This window comes from Cannabis sativa, chromosome 6 (genome assembly GCF_029168945.1).
Source record: "Cannabis sativa cultivar Pink pepper isolate KNU-18-1 chromosome 6, ASM2916894v1, whole genome shotgun sequence".
In the NCBI taxonomy this organism is placed as follows: Eukaryota; Viridiplantae; Streptophyta; class Magnoliopsida; order Rosales; family Cannabaceae; genus Cannabis; species Cannabis sativa.
In genome coordinates, this window is record NC_083606.1 from 28119578 (window position 1) to 28144444 (window position 24867).

The 24867-nt window shown below is 33.0% G+C and overlaps 1 protein-coding gene across 1 annotated transcript; it reads left to right on the plus strand.

The window, feature by feature from the left end:
• The first annotated feature begins 21248 nt into the window (after window positions 1-21248).
• Window positions 21249-24267, plus strand: LOC115695622 (uncharacterized). Its single transcript, XM_030622677.2, has 3 exons — window positions 21249-22141; window positions 22878-23039; window positions 23720-24267. The coding sequence occupies exons 1-3, from the start codon at window positions 21842-21844 to the stop codon at window positions 23879-23881; spliced, it is 624 nt and encodes a 207-aa protein (XP_030478537.1). The 5' UTR covers window positions 21249-21841; the 3' UTR covers window positions 23882-24267.
• Window positions 24268-24867: the final 600 nt, after the last annotated feature.

Here is a 24867-nt window from a genome sequence, read left to right on the forward strand (position 1 = left end):
TGACCTTATAGAATTGAAATTAACAGAGTTTGATATTATACTGGGAATGGATTTCTTATCCAAGTATTCGGCCAGTATAGATTGTAGGCGTAAAATGGTGACTTTTCAGCCGGAAGGTGAAGATCCATTTATTTATGTTGGATCAGTTCAGGGGTCTCGAATCCCGGTTATTTTTGTACTGAGGGCTAGGGATTTACTATGCAATGGTTGTGTAGGATTTCTAGTGGTGGTATTTGACTCCAGCAGACCTGAAACATTTGGGCCTGAGGTAGTCCGGGTGGTGAAAGATTTTCTTGATGTATCTCCGACTGATCCTCAAGAGATAGAAGACATGGCGAATATTCCCTATGCCTCTGCAGTTGGAAGTCTTATGTATGCAATGTTATGCACTAGACCTGACATCTGTTATGCTGTTGGAATTGTGAGCAGGTATCAGTCTAATCCAGGACAAGAACATTGGAATGCAGTTAAGTATATTCTGAAATACTTAAAGAGTACAAGAAATCTTGTGTTAGTCTACAAGGGTGGTGCTTTAAATCCCATAGGCTACACTGATTCAGATTTCCAGGCAAGTCTTGAAGACAGGAAATCAACATCTGGGATGGTGTTTACTCTTGGGGGTGGAGCAGTGGTTTGGAGAAGTGCTAAACAAACCGCAATATCGGACTCAACTATGGAAGCCGAATACATAGCGAAAGAAGTCGCTAAAGAACTTGTCTGGCTAAGAAAGTTCTTCACCAGCATAGGAGTTGTTCCTGGAATGGAAAAGCCTCTGGTACTACTCTGTGATAACAATGGAGCAATAGCAAACAACAAAGAACCTCGAAGCCACAAGAGAAGCAAACACATTGAAAGGAAGTATCACATTATCAGAGAATACGTGGCAAGAGGGGATGTACTAGTTGAGAAAGTTGACACAGAGGACAACCTAGCTGATCCATTCACCAAAGTCTTGGCCGTGACAGCCTTTGAAAAGCACCGTCAGAATTTAGGATTAATTGATATGTACTAATTAGTTTTATATTAGTGCAAGTGGGAGTTTGTTAGGTTTTATGCCCTAAATAAAACTCCATTTCAATGTAATCCATTTTATTCAACATCAATAAAGAAACAGAAGTATTTTTCATTCATTTGTGTATGTTTTGGTTCACTTTATCAATTGCTTGTCTAATTGATTTATAAATTCATCTTAAACCCTTTTCACATACTTGATCATGTTTATTGTGCTGTCATCACATTGGAAAGTAAACATGACTATGTGAATAAAGTTTCCTAGATTTATCAGACACAGGGTTTTACTGATATGATAATCTACAACAAGAGTTTACTTGTATTTGGAGAAATACTATGTTCTTTCCAGAACATTGGTTAAAGTAAAGCTCAGGTTGGATGCATGGAGTATGCATCGGAAGGGACCGATATTGAACTTTGACTTAGATTTAATTAAACTTACCGTAAAATCTATTCAAGTCAATATCGCCAAGTTGATCCTAGATCAAATGATCTTAATCGTTATGATTAGGCTCAATCTTGAAAGGCTATTCGTGTTCTTTGATTTGTTAGTTAAGTCTACTTTTAGGTCAGGGTGATACGTACATTTTGGGAACACGGTAGTGCAATTGAGTCGGAGCGCTAGCATAAACATGGAATCTATAGCTTCTACCTGGCGAATAGTAAGCAAAGGATGATTTCCTTCGAGCTTGACCAAACGAAAATAAATGGTGGAGATCTCATTTCACATAAGCTGAAATATCATTTATACGGGGTCAAGTGTTTTAAGGATAAAATACATAGTAGGGTGTTACGGTAATTTAATCCCTTTACTGTGTAGATCATTCATATAGAGGATCATTGATCACATTAGGATTATAACAATGGATAACTAATGATGTGTCTATATGGTGGAACATATAGAGCATTCTATATACTGAGAGTGCAATTCTAAGTTATATGCGTGGATTCAACGAAGAATTAATAAGTTAGTGAATTTTAGTACTAAATTCTTGATCTACTTATTGGAAGCTCGGTTATATAGACCCATGGTCCCCCCACTAGTTGAGATAATATTGTTTGTAAGACTCTTGTAATTGGTTTTGATTAATCAATTATAATTCACGAATTAGACTATGTCTATTTGTGAAATTTTCACTAAGTAAGGGCGAAATTGTAAAGAAAGAGTTAATAGGGGCATATTTGTTAATTATGATACTTTGTATGGTTCAATTAATAAATATGATAAATGAAAATATTATTTAATAATTATTTATAGTTATTAAATAGTTAGAATTGGCATTTAAATGATTGAATTAGGAAATTGGCATTTTTGAGAAAATCAGATACCAAAGGTGTTAAAATTGCAAAATTGAAAAAATCAAGGCCCAGTCCACCTAAGCCATGGCCGGCCACCTATTGTATCTTTTTAAATTGATTTTTTCATTATTTTAATGCCATATAATTCAAATCTAACCCTAGTGGAATGCTATAAATAGATAGTGAAGGCTTCAGGAAAAACACACTTTCTGAATCAGAAAAAACTGAGCCTCCACTCTCTTCTCTAGCCGCCACTCTCTCTCTCTCTATTCTTCCTTCATATTTCGAACCTCTCTTAGTGATTAGAGTAGTGCCCACACACATCAAGCAATACCTCAATCATAGTGAGGAAGATCGTGAAGAAAGATCATCAGCAAAGGAGATACAACATCAAGGATTCAGAGAAGAAGATCCAGGTTCAGATCTTGATAATACTCTGCTACAGAAAGGAATCAAGGGTTAAAGATCTGAACGGAAGGAGTCATTATATTCCGCTGCACCCAATGTAAGGTTTCTTGAACTTTATATGTGTTTAATTTATCGTTTTAGAAAGTTCTTATTTAGGATGTTAATAAACATATTTGTGAGTAGATCTAAGATCCTGGTAAAATAATTTCCAACAACTGGCCTCAGAGCCATGGTAATTGATTTACTTGCAAGAAATTTGGACTTTAAAACGATTATTTGTATGTTTTTTGGATGGTATCATGTTGTATTGAGTGTTATTTGATGATTGATTAATGTTTGTGAAATTTTCGTGAAAAATAATTGCAATTTTATCTCTGGAATTATTTTTATTGGATAGTATGGAAAAAATTAAGCAAGTTAGCCTTTTACAGAACTTAATTTGGATTTTATTGAATTAGTTATGATTTTTTGAAGTTTTGAAAAAATCGGCCGTGTCGATATTTTCTCGCGATCGCGTATCCGTCCGTACGCTTTCGAATTTTTTTGTTTTTCTTCAATTTTTCATGCTTTTTCATGGAATTAACTTCCAATTTTTTGTATAGTTTTGTATTTATACTATTACTATTCCTAATTCAATTCTAATTATCATTTTGAATTAATTTAATATTTTTTAAATTTAATTCAAGATATTAGTGTAATTTGAATATGAATAGAATTAGTATCTATCTTCTTGCTTAAATATCTATCTTATTTTTAAATTTGATTATATTTTTTTTAAATTTAAGGTCAGATTTTAAAAGATATTTATAAAATCTTTTAGATATTTTAAAATATCTTATCTCTTAAGATATTTTTTTAATAATATCTTATCTTTTAAGATTTTTTTTAAATCTTTTTAGATATTTTGACCTTATTTAAATTTAAAATAAGATATTTATAATCATGTAATTTTAAATAGATATAAGATAAAAGTAGGTTTAATTTTAATTTTTTTTTTATTTTCGAAATTTAAATTTAATTTCCAAAATTAATTTTTTTTTAAATTATTTTTCGAATATTAAAATATTTTTTAATTTAATTATTTATTTATTCGAAATTATTTATTTAAAATTAAATAAATCCTACTTCCAACTATCCAGCTAACCCTGTTGCAGGAGTATGTATTTTAACTTATGTGTAAGTTTTCAAAACCTATTATTACATGATTGCAAATAGCCATGGTTACTTTTTGCCAGATCTAATGATCTGATGGCTCCCTTGGTCAAGATAATAATTTGTAACATGTATAATTTACAATCTTCTTTCATCTGTTTATGACCTAGCAACATGATAGGACCCATCCAAAGTGTGCCTGTGTGAGCCTCTGTGTTTAATTTTATTATAGATGCATATAGGTTAATGTTGCTAAAATAAATTATCATAGTTCTTGATAGGATTTATTTAGGTCCATTTAGTTTTTGGGCCTATTCAATTAATAACAGTTGTTCTTATTAAGGTTAAATTCCTCTCTTTTGGGCCTTGTGTGAGAGTTGGGAGCCATAGAAGTGGGTACGACATACTGAACCCAGCACCCCCTCACACAAACCACCCCAATTGTGAAGGCCCATTTGCCTGATTTGAATGACTGTACTAGGTTAATTACACTAGTTTAACCTAATTAAAATTGAATTAGCAACATAATTAATTTCATTTATTTTGAAATTAATTTAGAAAATCATAGTTTAAAGAATTTTATATTCTAAGCTAAACTATATGTATTTTCTTGTATTTAATTAAATATAGAATTATAACCATCTAGATTCTTTCTGGAACTTATTTTAAATTTTTCATTAAATATTCCTATTTAAGTTGATATTTAGTTATCTAAAACTAACCAACTTAAATCTGAATATCTTTTGAATTCAAAATTTTAAAATTAAGTTGAGGAATTTTAGGCATTGGTTATTAAGATTCTTTAGATATTTTTTAAGTTGATATTTTTTCAAATATTAACTTAAAATGGAATATTTTAGATATTTTTAGGTTAATATCTTTTTGAATATTAACTTAAAATATCTACAAAATTAAGTGGTTACAACTTAATTTTGAATTTAATTAAATCTGATTTGAAAGATATTTAAGTTGATTTTTTAGATTCTTCTAAAACAACTTAAACAAGATATTTTCAAATTTGTTCCATTATTATTCAAATTTTTTTGAATTTAATTAATATATGAAAATTAATTAAAGTTGATTTTTTTTAAATCAATTTTGATTTTTTAATTTTTCATTATTATATTATGGAACTTATTCGATATTTATTTGAATTTATTTTTCAAATTTAAATAATAATTGAAAATTAATTAAAGTTGATTTTATTTAAACCAACTTTAATTTGTAATTTTTCATTATTATAATATCGAATTTAAATGATTATACAAAATACAAATATTTTTTTTAAATAATGAGCTTTTAATCAAGAGACATTCGATCTCCATTGTGGGTTTTACACCGCGTTTGTTTTAGTGAGTAATCCTCCCTAATGGAGGAACGTTCATTAGCAATTTCGCACCGTTTAACCTCGCATGATAAGTAGTTTGTAAGTGTTTTGTATGGTATAGATCACCCTAATGGTGGCGACCATACTTGACTTGCAAGTTATGAAACAATGGTGGAAGCTCATAAGATAGAATTGTCTTGACTCTCGCCTAAACGGGACAACGCTGAATTCCAATCTTGATCGAATAAAAGGTTGCTAGAATGGTTATCATTTTAGATGAGCTGACAACTCTATTCAATGGATGATGCTTTGACTCTCGCCTAAACGGGACACTGTATCAGTTTGTTGAAATACCTTGGAAAATAAACTATGTTAGATTTAGTATTTCTATAACATATGTCATTACTTGTTATTTTCTGAATTGTGTATGAATTTATGAGCCAAAACCTTACTTCTGTTTTATTGATGTGTTGTAGTGTCATTATGAATAACCCACACCCCGATCCTCTCTTAGTTACTATCTTAGCAAAAGAACTCTATAGTGTGAAAATGCATCCTGGTAGTTGCATAAACTCGCACCTGTTGATGATGAATCTGAAGTTCCAAAAGGCAAATCTACTAGGAATTGATTTATCAAGAGAACAATGGGTCCAACTTATCCTCAATAGTTTTCCTCCGGAGTATAATGAATTTGTTATCTCTTACATGATCAACAATTCTAACTCCTCCGACATGGACAAGCTCGAAGCAGAATTACGAGCCCATGAACGGAACTTGATTGCAATGGGTCCCCCTGGGTTTGCAATCAATAATCGAAGGAAAAGGACTAGGTATGAAGGATCTAGCAAAACTGCTTCTTCAATTACAATTATCAGACATAATCTTCTATGTTCGAATTGTAATGGAAAGGGTCATCATGAAGAACGATGTCCCAGGCTTCTAAACAATTCAAACGAAGGTAATGCTTTTGTCTTTGAATCATGTGGTTTAGAGAATGACAAATCCATCTGGATTGTTGATTCTGGGTCTACTAACCATGTATGTTCTTCACTGCAGTTGCTTGAAACTTGGGAAAATCTGCTTCCAGGAGAGTTACAGCTTAAAGTTGGCAATGGCGAATTAGTATCGGTCAAAGCTAGAGGAAAAGCCCGCATCAAGTTTCAACAAAGATTTTTTATTTTAGAAAATGTTTTATTTATTCCAAACTTTAGTAGAAACTTGATTAGTGTCTCATGTTTGCAAACACAATCTTATATATTGAATTTTTCGAGTACAAATTGTTCAATTTCTCGTAATGGATTTCAAATATGTGTTGCTATAATGGAACAAGGGCTTTATGTTTTAAGACCGAGTACTCAAATCTCACTAAATAGTGAACTTTTCAGTGTAGCTAGACCTAGAAACCTAAAAAGAAAAGAGATTGATAATGATGATCAAACTTATCTATGGCATTTACGTTTAAGTCATATAGGCTTTGATAGACTCAATAGGCTCACCAAAGACGGTCCATTGAAAAATGTCGTCTTAGGTGAACTGCCAGTATGCGAGTCCTGCCTAGAAGGAAAAATGACTAAACGTTCTTTCTCTGCAAAGGGAGAGCGTGCCAAAATCCATCTAGGGTTAGTGCATTCCGATGTCTGCGGACCTTTGAATGTCAAAGTCTGAGGTGGTTATGAGTATTTTGTCACTTTCATTGACGATTTCTCTAGATATAGTTTTCTTTACCTAATGCAAAAGAAATCTGAAACGTTTGAAAAGTTTCAAGAATTTCATGCTTTGGCCCAAAACCAATTAGGTAAATCATTAAAGATCTTGCGAACTGATAGGGGTGGAGAATATATGGATATGCAGTTCAAAGATCATTTAATTGAACTTGGAATTGAATCCCAATACACTGCCACAGCTACTCCACAACAAAATGGAGTTGCAGAAAGAAGAAATCGCACTCTTTTGGAAATGGTTAGGTCTATGCTGAGTTATTCAAGTCTGTCTACGTCCTTCTGGGGATATGCTATACAGATGGCAAATGACATTCTAAATGTTGTTCCATCTAAAACAGTCCCTAAGACACCCGTCGAACTTTGGAATGGTCGAACACCTAGTTTACGCCATTACAGAATTTGGGGGTGCCCTGCTCATGTCTTAAGAAAGAAAGAAGGCAAACTTGAATCACGTACCGAAGTATGCATGTTTGTCGGAAATTCTAAAGAGACTAGGGGTGTACTATTTTATAGTCACAAGGATAACAAAGTGTTTGTTTCTACAAATGCTACTTTCCTTGAAGAGAACTATATTAAAGACTACAAACCGAAAAGTAAAGTTGTTCTAGAGGAATTGCTATCAGATATAAGTCCTTCCAATGTTTCGTCCTCTTCCACTCGTGAAGAAGACGATCCCACTCCCTCAGTTGAACAAACTGAGAAATCTACTACTAAGGTTTCTGTTCAGAAGACAACCGTACCTCGTCGTAGTGGGAGGGTTTCAACAAAACCTGCTCGTTATGGCTTGGATGGTGAAATCAATATGGTCGTAGGTGACGGTATTGATGACGATCCATTAACCTATAAACAGGCAATGGCTAGTCCGCAACGGAAACGATGGTCACGCATGGATTCAGAAATGGATTCCATGAAAAAGAACAAAGTCTGGGAATATGTAGACGCACCTGACGACTATCATCCGATAGGATGCAAGTGGGTTTACAAGAAGAAAAGAGGAGCTGGAGGCGAAGTCGAAACTTTTAAAGCTAGACTTGTAGCCAAGGGTTATACCCAAAGAGAAGGCGTGGACTATGAGGAAACTTTTAGTCTTGTTGCCATGCTCAAATCCATCTGAATTCTTCTCTCCATAGCTGCTGCTTTCGATTATGAAATTTGGCAAATGGATGTCAAGACTGCCTTCCTTAATGGGGTACTTGAAGAAACCATCTATATGGAGCAACCAGAAGGTTATGTTCTTCCTGGGCAGGAAAAGAAAGTTTGCAAGTTAAACAAGTCTATCTATGGACTTAAGCAAGCTTCTCGCTCATGGAACAAGAGGTTTGATGAAATCATCAAGACCTACGACTTTCTTCAGAATGAAGATGAACCTTGTGTTTACCAACTCAAGGAAGACCAAATAGTAGTATTCCTGGTCCTTTATGTTGATGACATTTTGATCATTGGAAACAATGTCAAGAAAATGACTCACATCAAGGAATGGCTCGACACTCAATTTGATATGAAAGATTTAGGTGAAGCAGCCTATGTTCTTGGTATTCAGATTATAAGAAACCGGAAGAACAGATCTCTTGCTCTCTCTCAAACAACCTACATAGACAAAGTCTTAGAGAGATTCTCCATGAGCAACACCAATGGGGCAAACATGCCTTCTAGATATGGTATTCGTCTATCTAAGGAACAGTCTCTGACTGATCCTCAAGAGATAGAAGACATGGCAAATATTCCCTATGCCTCTGCAGTTGGAAGTCTTATGTATGCAATGTTATGCACTAGACCTGACATCTGTTATGCTGTTGGAATTGTGAGCAGGTATCAGTCTAATCCAGGACAAGAACATTGGAATGCAGTTAAGTATATTCTGAAATACTTAAAGAGTACAAGAAATCTTGTGTTAGTCTACAAGGGTGGTGCTTTAAATCCCATAGGCTACACTGATTCGGCATTTCCGGGCAAGTCTTGAAGACGGAAATCAACATACGGGATGGTGTTTACTCTTGGGGGTGGAGCAGTGGTTTGGAGAAGTGCTAAACAAACCGCAATATCGGACTCAACTATGGAAGCCGAATACATAGCGACGGCCGAAGCTGCTAAAGAACTTGTCTGGCTAAGAAAGTTCTTCACCAGCATAGGAGTTGTTCCTGGAATGGAAAAGCCTCTGGTACTACTCTGTGATAACAATGGAGCAATAGCAAACAACAAAGAACCTCGAAGCCACAAGAGAAGCAAACACATTGAAAGGAAGTATCACATTATCAGAGAATACGTGGCAAGAGGGGATGTACTAGTTGAGAAAGTTGACACAGAGGACAACCTAGCTGATCCATTCACCAAAGTCTTGGCCGTGACAGCCTTTGAAAAGCACCGTCAGAATTTAGGATTAATTGATATGTACTAATTAGTTTTATATTAGTGCAAGTGGGAGTTTGTTAGGTTTTATGCCCTAAATAAAACTCCATTTCAATGTAATCCATTTTATTCAACATCAATAAAGAAACAGAAGTATTTTTCATTCATTTGTGTATGTTTTGGTTCACTTTATCAATTGCTTGTCTAATTGATTTATAAATTCATCTTAAACCCTTTTCACATACTTGATCATGTTTATTGTGCTGTCATCACATTGGAAAGTAAACATGACTATGTGAATAAAGTTTCCTAGATTTATCAGACACAGGGTTTTACTGATATGATAATCTACAACAAGAGTTTACTTGTATTTGGAGAAATACTATGTTCTTTCCAACATTGGTTAAAGTAAAGCTCAGGTTGGATGCATGGAGTATGCATCGGAAGGGACCGATATTGAACTTTGACTTAGATTTAATTAAACTTACCGTAAAATCTATTCAAGTCAATATCGCCAAGTTGATCCTAGATCAAATGATCTTAATCCTGTTATGATTAGGCTCAATCTTGAAAGGCTATTCGTGTTCTTTGATTTGTTAGTTAAGTCTACTTTTAGGTCAGGGTGATACGTACATTTTGGGAACACGGTAGTGCAATTGAGTCGGAGCGCTAGCATAAACATGGAATCTATAGCTTCTACCTGGCGAATAGTAAGCAAAGGATGATTTCCTTCGAGCTTGACCAAACGAAAATAAATGGTGGAGATCTCATTTCACATAAGCTGAAATATCATTTATACGGGGTCAAGTGTTTTAAGGATAAAATACATAGTAGGGTGTTACGGTAATTTAATCCCTTTACTGTGTAGATCATTCATATAGAGGATCATTGATCACATTAGGATTATAACAATGGATAACTAATGATGTGTCTATATGGTGGAACATATAGAGCATTCTATATACTGAGAGTGCAATTCTAAGTTCTATGCGTGGATTCAACGAAGAATTAATAAGTTAGTGAATTTTAGTACTAAATTCTTGATCTACTTATTGGAAGCTCGGTTATATAGACCCATGGTCCCCCCACTAGTTGAGATAATATTGTTTGTAAGACTCTTGTAATTGGTTTTGATTAATCAATTATAATTCACGAATTAGACTATGTCTATTTGTGAAATTTTCACTAAGTAAGGGCGAAATTGTAAAGAAAGAGTTAATAGGGGCATATTTGTTAATTATGATACTTTGTATGGTTCAATTAATAAATATGATAAATGAAAATATTATTTAATAATTATTTATAGTTATTAAATAGTTAGAATTGGCATTTAAATGATTGAATTAGGAAATTGGCATTTTTGAGAAAATCAGATACCAAAGGTGTTAAAATTGCAAAATTGCAAAAATCAAGGCCCAGTCCACCTAAGCCATGGCCGGCCACCTATTGTATCTTTTTAAATTGATTTTTTCATTATTTTAATGCCATATAATTCAAATCTAACCCTAGTGGAATGCTATAAATAGATAGTGAAGGCTTCAGGAAAAACACACTTTCTGAATCAGAAAAAACTGAGCCTCCACTCTCTTCTCTAGCCGCCACTCTCTCTCTCTCTATTCTTCCTTCATATTTCGAACCTCTCTTAGTGATTAGAGTAGTGCCCACACACATCAAGCAATACCTCAATCATAGTGAGGAAGATCGTGAAGAAAGATCATCAGCAAAGGAGATACAGCATCAAGGATTCAGAGAAGAAGATCCAGGTTCAGATCTTGATAATACTCTGCTACAGAAAGGAATCAAGGGTTAAAGATCTGAACGGAAGGAGTCATTATATTCCGCTGCACCCAATGTAAGGTTTCTTGAACTTTATATGTGTTTAATTTATCGTTTTAGAAAGTTCTTATTTAGGATGTTAATAAACATATTTGTGAGTAGATCTAAGATCCTGGTAAAATAATTTCCAACAACTGGCCTCAGAGCCATGGTAATTGATTTACTTGCAAGAAATTTGGACTTTAAAACGATTATTTGTATGTTTTTTGGATGGTATCATGTTGTATTGAGTGTTATTTGATGATTGATTAATGTTTGTGAAATTTTCGTGAAAAATAATTGCAATTTTATCTCTGGAATTATTTTTATTGGATAGTATGGAAAAAATTAAGCAAGTTAGCCTTTTACAGAACTTAATTTGGATTTTATTGAATTAGTTATGATTTTTTGAAGTTTTGAAAAAATCGGAAATTTGTCTTTGATATTTTCCTGCGATCGCAGATCTGTCCGTACAGTTTCGAATTTTTTTGTTTTTCTTCAATTTTTCATGCTTTTTCATGGAATTAACTTCCAATTTTTTGTATAGTTTTGTATTTATACTATTACTATTCCTAATTCAATTCTAATTATCATTTTGAATTAATTTAATATTTTTTAAATTTAATTCAAGATATTAGTGTAATTTGAATATGAATAGAATTAGTATCTATCTTCTTGCTTAAATATCTATCTTATTTTTAAATTTGATTATATTTTTTTAAAATTTAAGGTCAGATTTTATAAGATATTTATAAAATCTTTTAGATATTTTAAAATATCTTATCTCTTAAGATATTTTTTTAATAATATCTTATCTTTTAAGATTTTTTTTAAATCTTTTTAGATATTTTGACCTTATTTAAATTTAAAATAAGATATTTATAATCATGTAATTTTAAATAGATATAAGATAAAAGTAGGTTTAATTTTAATTTTTTTTTTATTTTCGAAATTTAAATTTAATTTCCAAAATTAATTTTTTTTTAAATTATTTTTCGAATATTAAAATATTTTTTTAATTTAATTATTTATTTATTCGAAATTATTTATTTAAAATTAAATAAATCCTACTTCCAACTATCCAGCTAACCCTGTTGCAGGAGTATGTATTTTAACTTATGTGTAAGTTTTCAAAACCTATTATTACATGATTGCAAATAGCCATGGTTACTTTTTGCCAGATCTAATGATCTGATGGCTCCCTTGGTCAAGATAATAATTTGTAACATGTATAATTTACAATCTTCTTTCATCTGTTTATGACCTAGCAACATGATAGGACCCATCCAAAGTGTGCCTGTGTGAGCCTATGTGTTTAATTTTATTATAGATGCATATAGGTTAATGTTGCTAAAATAAATTATCATAGTTCTTGATAGGATTTATTTAGGTCCATTTAGTTTTTGGGCCTATTCAATTAATAACAGTTGTTCTTATTAAGGTTAAATTCCTCTCTTTTGGGCCTTGTGTGAGAGTTGGGAGCCATAGAAGTGGGTACGACATACTGAACCCAGCACCCCCTCACACAAACCACCCCAATTGTGAAGGCCCATTTGCCTGATTTGAATGACTGTACTAGGTTAATTACACTAGTTTAACCTAATTAAAATTGAATTAGCAACATAATTAATTTCATTTATTTTGAAATTAATTTAGAAAATCATAGTTTAAAGAATTTTATATTCTAAGCTAAACTATATGTATTTTCTTGTATTTAATTAAATATAGAATTATAACCATCTAGATTCTTTCTGGAACTTATTTTAAATTTTTCATTAAATATTCCTATTTAAGTTGATATTTAGTTATCTAAAACTAACCAACTTAAATCTGAATATCTTTTGAATTCAAAATTTTAAAATTAAGTTGAGGAATTTTAGGCATTGGTTATTAAGATTCTTTAGATATTTTTTAAATTGATATTTTTTCAAATATTAACTTAAAATGGAATATTTTAGATATTTTTAGGTTAATATCTTTTTGAATATTAACTTAAAATATCTACAAAATTAAGTGGTTACAACTTAATTTTGAATTTAATTAAATCTGATTTGAAAGATATTTAAGTTGATTTTTTAGATTCTTCTAAAACAACTTAAACAAGATATTTTCAAATTTGTTCCATTATTATTCAAATTTTTTTGAATTTAATTAATATATGAAAATTAATTAAAGTTGATTTTTTTTAAATCAATTTTGATTTTTTAATTTTTCATTATTATATTATGGAACTTATTCGATATTTATTTGAATTTATTTTTCAAATTTAAATAATAATTGAAAATTAATTAAAGTTGATTTTATTTAAACCAACTTTAATTTGTAATTTTTCATTATTATAATATCGAATTTAAATGATTATACAAAATACAAATATTTTTTTTAAATAATGAGCTTTTAATCAAGAGACATTCGATCTCCATTGTGGGTTTTACACCGCGTTTGTTTTAGTGAGTAATCCTCCCTAATGGAGGAACGTTCATTAGCAATTTCGCACCGTTTAACCTCGCATGATAAGTAGTTTGTAAGTGTTTTGTATGGTATAGATCACCCTAATGGTGGCGACCATACTTGACTTGCAAGTTATGAAACAGTGGTGGAAGCTCATAAGATAGAATTGCCTTGACTCTCGCCTAAACGGGACAACGCTGAATTCCAATCTTGATCGAATAAAAGGTTGCTAGAATGGTTATCATTTTATATGAGCTGACAACTCTATTCAATGGATGATGCTTTGACTCTCGCCTAAACGGGACACTGTATCAGTTTGTTGAAATACCTTGGAAAATAAACTATGTTAGATTTAGTATTTCTATAACATATGTCATTACTTGTTATTTTCTGAATTGTGTATGAATTTATGAGCCAAAACCTTACTTCTGTTTTATTGATGTGTTGTAGTGTCATTATGAATAACCCACACCCCGATCCTCTCTTAGTTACTATCTTAGCAAAAGAACTCTATAGTGTGAAAATGCATCCTGGTAGTTGCATAAACTCGCACCTGTTGATGATGAATCTGAAGTTCCAAAAGGCAAATCTACTAGGAATTGATTTATCAAGAGAACAATGGGTCCAACTTATCCTCAATAGTCTTCCTCCGGAGTATAATGAATTTGTTATCTCTTACATGATCAACAATTCTAACTCCTCCGACATGGACAAGCTCGAAGCAGAATTACGAGCCCATGAACGGAACTTGATTGCAATGGGTCCCCCTGGGTTTGCAATCAATAATCGAAGGAAAAGGACTAGGTATGAAGGATCTAGCAAAACTGCTTCTTCAATTACAATTATCAGACATAATCTTCTATGTTCGAATTGTAATGGAAAGGGTCATCATGAAGAACGATGTCCCAGGCTTCTAAACAATTCAAATGAAGGTAATGCTTTTGTCTTTGAATCATGTGTTTTAGAGAACGACAAATCCATCTGGATTGTTGATTCTGGGTCTACTAACCATGTATGTTCTTCACGGCAGTTGCTTGAAACTTGGGAAAATCTGCTTCCAGGAGAGTTACAGCTTAAAGTTGGCAATGGCGAATTAGTATCGGTCAAAGCTAGAGGAAAAGCCCGCATCAAGTTTCAACAAAGATTTTTTATTTTAGAAAATGTTTTATTTATTCCAAACTTTAGTAGAAACTTGATTAGTGTCTCATGTTTGCAAACACAATCTTATATATTGAATTTTTCGAGTACAAATTGTTCAATTTCTCGTAATGGATTTCAAATATGTGTTGCTATAATGGAACAAGGGCTTTATGTTTTAAGACCGAGTACTCAAATCTCACTAAATAGTGAACTTTTCAGTGTAGCTAGACCTAGAAACCTAAAAAGAAAAGAGATTGATAATGATGATCAAACTTATCTATGGCATTTACGTTTAGGTCATATAGGCTTTGATAGACTCAATAGGCTCACCAAAGACGGTCCATTGAAAAATGTCGTCTTAGGTGAACTGCCAGTATGCGAGTCCTGCCTAGAAGGAAAAATGACTAAACGTTCTTTCTCTGCAAAGGGAGAGCGTGCCAAAATCCATCTAGGGTTAGTGCATTCCGATGTCTGCGGACCTTTGAATGTCAAAGTCCGAGGTGGTTATGAGTATTTTGTCACTTTCATTGACGATTTCTCTAGATATAGTTTTCTTTACCTAATGCAAAAGAAATCTGAAACGTTTGAAAAGTTTCAAGAATTCCATGCTTTGGCCCAAAACCAATTAGGTAAATCATTAAAGATCTTGCGAACTGATAGGGGTGGAGAATATATGGATATGCAGTTCAAAGATCATTTATCATATTTATTAATTGAACCATACAAAGTATCATAATTAACAAATATGCCCTAAAAACTCTTTCTTTACAATTTCGCCCTTACTTAGTGAAAAATTCACAAATAGAAATAGTCTAAATTGAGAATTATAATTGATTAATCAAAACCAATTATATGAGTCTTACAAGCAATATTATCTCAACTAGTGGGGGGACCATGCGTCTATATAACCGAGCTTCCAATAAGCAGATCAAGAATTTATAACCTAAATTCACTGACTTATTAATTCTTCGTTGAATCCACGCATAGAACTTAGAATTGCACTCTCAGTATATAGAATGCTCTATATGTTCCACCATATAGACACATCATTAGTTATCCATTGTTATAATCCTAATTTGATCAATGATCCTCTATATGAATGATCTACACTGTAACGGGATTAGATTACCGTTACACCCTACAATGTATTTTATCCTTAAAACACTTAACCCCGTATAAATGATATTTCAGCTTATGTGAAATGAGTACTCCACCATTTATTTTCGTTTGGTCAAGCTCGAAGGAGATCATCCTTTGCTTACTATTCGCCAGATAGAAGCTATAGATTCCATGTTTATGTTAGCGCTCCCACTCAATTGCATTACCGTGTTCCCAAAATGTACGTATCATCCTGACCCAAAAGTAGGCTTAACTAACAAATCAAAGAACACGAATAACCTCTTGAGATTGAACCTAATCATAACACGATTAAGATCATTTGATCTAGGATCAACTAGGCGATATTGACTTGAATAGATATTACGGTAAGTTTAATAAATCTAAGTCAAAGTTCAATATCGGTCCCTTCCGATGCACACTCCATGCATCCAACATGAGCTTTACTTTAACCAATGCTCTGGAAAGAACATAGCATTTCTCCAAATGTAAGTAAACTCTGTTGTAGATTATCATATCAGTAAAACCCTGTGTCTGATAAATCTAGGAAACTTTATTCACATAGTCATGTTTACTTTCCAATATGTTGACAACACAATAAACAGGATCAAGTATGTGAAAAGGGTTTGAGATGAATTCATACATTATGTACATATAATCATGAAATAAATCATGTGAACCATGCAACATTAAATGTTATTTCTGATCTATAGTAATAAGTAAATCTGATTATATTGAAATGAGTTTTATTTAGGGCATAAAACCCAAAAGTTAGTACTAAGATCAATTGTTAGGATGGTAATTTTGCTCTAGGGCTGGTAAAGAAATCCTTATAAAAGTTGTTGTCCAAGCTATCCCCTCCTATGCCATGTCGTGTTTTTGTCTCCCTCTCACTACCTGCAGACACCTCGAGAAGCTCATGGCTAAATTTTGGTGAGGCTTGAATGCCATAAAGAATTAAATACATTAGAAAAATTGGTCCTCTCTTTGTGTCTCTAAATTTTTTGGAAGCTTGGGTTTCAAATCTATTATTCATCATAACCAGGCCATGCTCGTAAAGCAAGGTTGGAGGATCTTCCTCAACCCCTCATCCCTTTTGTCCAAACTGCTCAAGGCAAGGTATTTCAAAAATAATGACTTCCTTCATGCCTCAAAAGGTCATTGTACTTCAGCCACCTAGAGAAGTATTTTGTGGGGAAGAGATTGTTGGGTTTTATGCCCTAAATAAATCTCATTTCAATATAATCAGATTTACTTATTAATAAAGATCAAAAATAACATTTTATGTTGCATGGTTCACATGATTTATTTCATGATTATAAGTATATAATGTATGAATTCTTTTTAAGTCCAGAACATATGAGTTTGTTTAAGATTATAGTGTTGTCAGCACAGTGGAATATAATCTTAATTATATGTTCAAAAGTTTATTCCCTGATTTGTCAAAACACTGGATTTAGACTGACATGGTATAATCAGCGATAGGTATTCTTACACCTTGGAAAAGTGTTATGTCCTTTCCAGGACATTGGCAAAGTTTACCAGTATCGGATGTATGGAGTATACATCGGAAGGGACCGATATTGAACTTTGATTAGATATATTAAAATTTACCGTAATATCTATTCAATTCAATATCACCTGTTGATCCTAGATCAAATGATCTTAATCCTGATATGGTTAGGTTCAATCTCAAGAGTGTTACTCGTGTTCTTTGATTTGTTAGTTAAGCCTACTTTTGAGTCAGGGTGATACGTACATTTTGGGAACACGGTAATGCAATTGAGTGGGAGCGATAACATAAATATGGAATCTATAGCTTCTATCTGGCAAATAGAAGTAAAGGATGATTTCCTTCGAGCTTAACCAAACGAAGATAAATGGTGGAGATCTCATTTCACTTAGCTGAAATATCATTTATACAGGGTTAAGTGTTTTAAGGATAAAATACATTGAAGGTGTAGCGGTAACAGTAGTGCCTTTTCAATGTAGATCATCTATATAGAGGATCATTGATCACATTAGGGTTATAACAATGGATAACTAATGACGTGTCTATATCGTGGAACATATAGAGCGTTCTATATGACTGAGAGTGCAATTCCAAGTTCTAAGTGTGGATTGGAATTAATAAGTTAGGGAATTTACTTGGTAAATTCGGTTCGACTTATTGGAAGCTCGGTTATATAGACCCATGGTCCCCATACTAGTTGAGACCATACTGCTTGTAAGACTCAGTTAATTTATTTTGATTAATCAATTATAATTCTAAAAGTTAGACTATGTCTACTTTATGAATTTTCACTAAGCAAGGGTAAAACAGTAAATAGAGAGTTTAAAGGGTATATTTATTAATTGGAAAAATTTGATTAGTTTTTATTAATAAATAAAATAAATGACAATATATTATTTAAATAATTAATTATAGTTATTAAATAATTAGATTTGACATTTATGAAGTTGAAAGAGAGAATTGGCAATTTTGAGAAAATGGAAACTAGAAATGATGAAATAGGAAAGTTGGAAAAGTGGAAGGATTTGTTTTCCTCAATGTATGGCCGGCCACTTAATGCTTCTATTTCTCATTCTATTTTTTATTTTTAAATGCCAAATAATTCACCTTTAACCCTATGTGGTATTCTATAAATAGAAGGTAAAGGCTTCAGGTTTGACACACACTTTACAGTTTATTCTCTCAAACACTATGAAACCGCCACTCTGTCTATTTCTTTCTTCTCTGTTTTTTGAATTCTCTTGAGTGATGAGTAGTGCCCACACACATCAAGTGGTATCTCAATCATAGTATGTAAGACTATGGAAATTCTGCATCAAAGAAGGAGAAAAGAAGATCCAGGTTCAGATCTTGGTGATGCTCTGCTACAGAAAGGAATCAAGGGCTAGAGATCTGAACGGAAGGAGTCATATTATTCCACTGCACCCACTGTAAGGTTTTCTAAACTTTATATGTGTTTATTTTCATTGTTTTAGAATTCATATTAGGTTGTTAATCCAACATACATGATAGTAAATAGATCCTGGTAAAATAATTTCCAACAGAGATCTACTCCTCAAAGGCCTCATCTAGAAAGTGGGAAATGGCAATTCCATTCTAGCTATTGATTCTTCCTGGGTTCCCAATGCTAGGTCTCTCCAATTCAAAGATGGCACTGTTGGAAGTTATTTTACCAGGAACTTAGATCTACTCACAAGTATGTTGATTTAACAACCTAAATATGAACTTCTAAAATGATGGAAAATTAAACACATAAAAGTATCAGAAATCTTACATTGGGTGCAGCGGAATATATGTCTATTCCCACTCAGATCTCTAACCCTTGATTCCTTTCTGTAGCAGAGTATAATCAAGATCTGAGCCTGATAGTCCTTCTTTGTTGTTTCTGAATTCTACACAACCTCCCTCACTATGATTGAGGTATTACTTGATGTGTGTGGGCACTACTCTAGCACTTATAGATTTCGAAACAGTGAAGGAATAGAGAGAGAGAGGGTGGCGGCTCAGAGAGAATTTTCAGAGAGAAAATTCTGTCAGAATAATGTTGTGTATCAGTTGTGTTGAAAACTGAAGCCTTTGCCTTCTATTTATAGAAGACGACCCAGGGCTATGATTGAATTAATTGACATTTAATATTGAAAAAATCAAAGGGAAAAGGGAACTTAAGTGGCCGGCCTAGGCATTTGTGGAAACAAGGCTTGCCACTTTTCCAACTTTCCTTTTCCTACACTGATAGTTTCCTGTTTTGTCAAAAACTGCCAATTCCTTTGTTCAACCACATAAATGTCAAATCTAATTATTTAATAATTAAAATTAATTATCAAATAATATATTGTCATTTATTTTATTAATAATGAAACTAATTAAAGTTTCCTAATTAATAAATATGCCCTTCAAAATCTCTATTTACTGTTTTGCCCTTAATAAGTGATAAATTCTCAAATAGACACAGTCTATCTTGAGAATTTTAATTGATTAATTAAAATCAATTAAATGAGTCTTACAAGTAATATTATCTCAACTAGTGGGGGGACCCTGGGTCTATATATTCGAGCTTCCAATAAGCAGATCTAGAATTTACCACTTAAATTCACTGACTTATTAATTCTTCGTTGAATCCACACATAGAACTCAGAATTGCACTCTCAGTATATAGAATGCTCTATATGTTCCACCATATAGACACATCATTAGTTATCCATTGTTATAATCCTAATGTGATCAATGATCCTCTATATGGATGATTTACACTGTAAAGGGACTAAATTACCGTAACACCCTACAATGTATTTTATCCTTAAAACACTTAACCCTGTATAAATGATATTTCAACTAAGTGAAATGAGTACTCAATCATTTATCTCGTTTGGTTAAGCTCGAAGGAAATCACCCTTTGCTTACTATTCGCCAAATAGAAGCTATAGATTCCATATTTATGTTAGCGCTCCCACTCAATCGTACTACCGTGTTCCCAAAATGTATGTATTGCCCTGACCAAAAATTAGGCTTAACTAACAAATCAAAGAACACGAATAACACTCTTGAAATTGAGCCTAACCATATCAAGATTTCGATCATGTGATCTAGGATCAACTTATGATATTGAATTGAATAGATATTTACGGTAAGTTTCACAAATCTATTTCAAAGTTCAATATCGGTCCATTCCAATGCATACTCCATGCATCCAACCTGAGCTTTACTTTAACCTATGTTCTGGAAAGAACATAACATTTCTCCAAATGCAAGTAAACTCTGTTGTAGATTGTTATATCAGTAAAACCTAGTGTTCTGATAAATCTAGGAATACTTTATTCACATAGTCATGTTTACTTTCCACTGTGTTTACAACACAATAAACATGATCAAGTATGTGAAAGGGGTTTGGATGAATTTATAAATCAAATAGACAAACAATTGATTAAGTGAACCAAAACATACACAAATGAATGAAAAATACTTCTGTTACTTTATTGATATTGAATAATCTGGATTACATTGAAATAGAGTTTTATTTAGGGCATAAAACCCAACAGGCACCCCACCTCATAACCCTTTGGTCTCACACTTCATTCTGGATAATGGATCTTAGAACACTGGTCGCCTTAAAGATCACTTCGATACTAAAATTGTAGAAGATATCCTCAAGGTCGATCCCTACTTGCCCTTCTATGGAGGACACTCTCATTTGAGATTGTCACTCGGGGAACTTTACTGTTAAGTTAGTCTATCATCTAGCTAAATCTCTGGTCTCTTCACCCTCTCCCTCTTCCTTTAACCTTGCAGCTTATAAAACCTGGTGAAAGTTTGTTAAGACTATGAAAACACCTTCCAAAATTAAGCATTTTATTTGGAAGCTTACCAATATGTGCTTCCCCTGTAATACCAATCTTTTCAAAAAAAAAAAAAAAAAGTTACCTCACCCCTTTTGCTTTCTTTGCAATGACTAGAAAGAAACTGTTACTTATGCCATTCTAGGGTGGACCAGAGCTAAGTCCATATGAAAACATACTAGTCTCCACTCCTACTCAACAAACAATCACTATGACATCCAGGACTTCTTGCTAAGAGCTTTTGATACTCTGCATAATGATCAACTCCCACTCCCGCCCCACAAATGGAGAGATAGATCATCCCTCTCGGATCTTGTACAATTGGTTCAAAACTCTTTATCTTTATTTCCTAATATTTCTGTTTATCACATTTCAAGGAACAATATTGTTCGTGTGTATAATTATGCTAGGAAATCATTAGACTCAGATAGAGAAATCGTTTGGAATGGTTCTTTTCCAAATCAGCATTTGTAATTGTAACCTTTTCTTATTGCTCTTTCTTTATTGGTTACTTTACATAAAAAAATAAATAAATAAATAAATAACGGCGTCGTTTTACGTAGTAGTAGCAGCAGAAACTATCTGCTTTTTTTTTTTTTGTCTGAGGTCTCAACCTACTTAACCTCGTACTACTATAACCAAAAGTCACTCATCTCCATTAACGACCGGAAAGGAAGAGTAGAAGAGAAAATTATCGGAGGGTATTCTAATGGAGGGAGTTGGGTCACGATTGGGCCGAGCATCCTCCCGTTACGGCCCAGCAGCCACCGTCTTCAACGGCCCAGTTAGGAAGTGGAAGAAGAAATGGGTCCATGTTTCCTCCTCCTCTTCTTCTTCAACCCTCAACGCCTACAACCACAACCCTCAATCACAATCCAACGGCACCCCAACCCCCCGCCTCCTCCTCTGCCGATGGACTCCCGCCACCGCTACTTCAGCCGCCGCTTCCGACGGCTCCGGCGGAACGCAGTTGGAAGAGCCACCGAGGAGGAAGTTCCGGTATACTCCTGTAAGTGAAAATCACTTGATTATGCTTTAGGGTTTATGGGTATTATTGGTTCTGCTGTTACATATATGGGTTTGTTGGCGTGTCTGTGTTTGGTTAGATTATGCATATGAATATGAAATATGGATTTGTTTTCTTTTCTTTATAAAGAATAAGTTACGGTACTCTGTTGCTGTAAAATCTTATGCTTTGCATGTTCGACTGAGACCTTAATTTTCAGTTTAGGACAATTGGGTGTGCATAGGGAAAGTTGACTTCCAAGTTCCAATACTTATCTTTACAAAATAAAATTAAATAAAATAAAGTTCAATAATCCAAGATATGAGTTTTTTCCCTTCCATTTTAAGCATGAATAATGTGTGAGACTATTACTTACAATTAAGTGCGTTTCTTCTTGGTGTTGGATTATTCGCATATAAATTAAAAGTTGGGTGATTCGGTAATGTTACTGCTGTATTTGTTTGCTATAATTTCATAATTCATATTTTGACTTTCCTCGAAATAGGTATTTCGGAAATAATTTTGTTGTTTGTTTATACTGAAGAGATCATTAGAGTGCCCTATTGCTAGATTCTTCGCTCAACAGAGAACCTGATTTATGAAATTTATGGAATAAACGGTGTTTTCTTAGGAAAGAGAAAGATGGATTTTGGGTCACCTTTATTTGTAGAGCAAATGAAATTTGATATCTTATTTTGACTTCTAAAGAAAAAATAATTAATCAAATTCTTTGTTGCAGATTGCTGTGCTGGAGGAACAGAAGAGGATTGCTGAGAAAAAGGTGGAAGATGAAGAGAAAACAAATGAGATGGTGGACCAATTGACAACTGGGCCAACAACCATGAGTGACGAGAAGCATGAAAAGCCAAACATTGATGATGTTTTGAAGGAAGAAAACAATGTGATAACTCTGAACTTAAAACTCTTAATTAATCTCTTGTTTTGGAGCTCTCATGCATATCTCTATCAAGTTTGAAGTTTCTTCCCTTAGACTTTTTTTTTCAAAATTAAAATATCTCTTCCCTAGTTATTACACATAGTAATTAAAATATGTGTTTGGATGTCAAGTAGTAATTAGATATGAATTCTTATTTTTGTTTGGCAGTTAAGTAATTTATATAGAAAAATAACATTAATTGCCTAAAAATAGTATGATTTTGTATTTACACAGTTTACACCCAATTCTCATGGGGGAAACATTTTCGGATCTTCCACTTATAGATCTCAATTACTTTTAATTACATAATTACTGTGTCTTTTCAAACACGGCCTTAAGTATACAATTGAATCAGTAATTAGAAGTAAAATAGCATAAAATCACTCCCTTTAATCTGTGTAGGTATTCTTGTTATGTTGTACTCAACAACTTTTATGGCTCTGGCTGTTTATGTCATACTTTCTTTTAAGTCGTACACTGCAACATCACTTCACATTGCTGTACACATTGTTTTCTTAATAGCAGCAAGATGTGGTTGGTGCTAAACGTTAGTGTTAATGTCTATTTTTCCCTTTCTTATCAGGGATTTTTTTATTAAATTTATGAATGTGTGGTAATGTATTCGTTTTATGTATTGTACACAGGTAACAGAGATGAATGGAGTGCAGGATTCAGACCTGAGCATTTTGGATTTGGGATTGGGCTTGAACAGCCCCAATGACAACTTGGATGACATTGAGACCAAGGAGTCTCAGACTGAGAAAACGAGCTCTAGCACGCTTCTGTCAATGGATGAGGCAGCGTAGAGCATCTCTTTCACTGAAGTTGCTTCATTTGGTAATAGGAAGTTGGCCTTAATCTCACTCAAGCCAACTGCATATCATAAATCTAGTGTGATAATCCTCGTATTGTGATTAAGCTGTAGGCGTAGTTTCTAGCTTTTCATTGTACATTGATGTTAGTTAGTAGTACATAATGAAAGGCACTTAATAATTAAAAACTCAATTCTCTGTAAATACCTTGGAGTCTGTTTAACTCCTGTAATTTCGGAAGTAGTACAGTAAATCCTGTTTATGTTTATCTTCAACGCAGTCTAAGTTCTAGTTTCTAGACTCGACACTAGCAGTGTGAAGGAATGATCATCAAAACTGTATCTGACAAAAATAAATGGCAACTACTTTCCTCTGCTCAACTGTTAAGATTTCCTTTATTAAACTCTTGTTTCGAATGTATAATTTACTTGAATTTTCCTCAATCCGATTCTTTCTAGTATCAGATACACTTAGGTTGCATTTAGTTAGAAGTAATAAAATGAAATGAAAAGGAAAAGAATCAATAATTTTATTTCATTTCTTTATTTAATTGTATTTTAAAATATTGGCAATTTAGCATGTTATTCTAATAGAATGATTTATCTATATTGGCTGAATAATTATTTTATTTTGAAATAAAAGGAAATACCGTTCTAAATGCAAGATGAATATTTTCTTATCAATTCTTTTGGGAATTTGATTTTTTATGCTTTAAATGGAGCAAAAATTAAAAATAACCTAAAATTGGTTATCCTCTCAAATTGTATCATCTTTCATTAGGTAACCAAAATACTTCTCACATAACAAATTTTCATCTTCACATCCATGATCCCTTTTACTTTTCTCTTTCTCTCCTCGCCATCAATTTTCTCTTTGTTTCTCATCAAAATTGCCACTGTACAAGATTTTTAGAGCATCTTGGTTATTTGTTGTTATTATTCGTTTTGATGGTGTAGGTTGGTGTTTAGTTGGTTGATCTT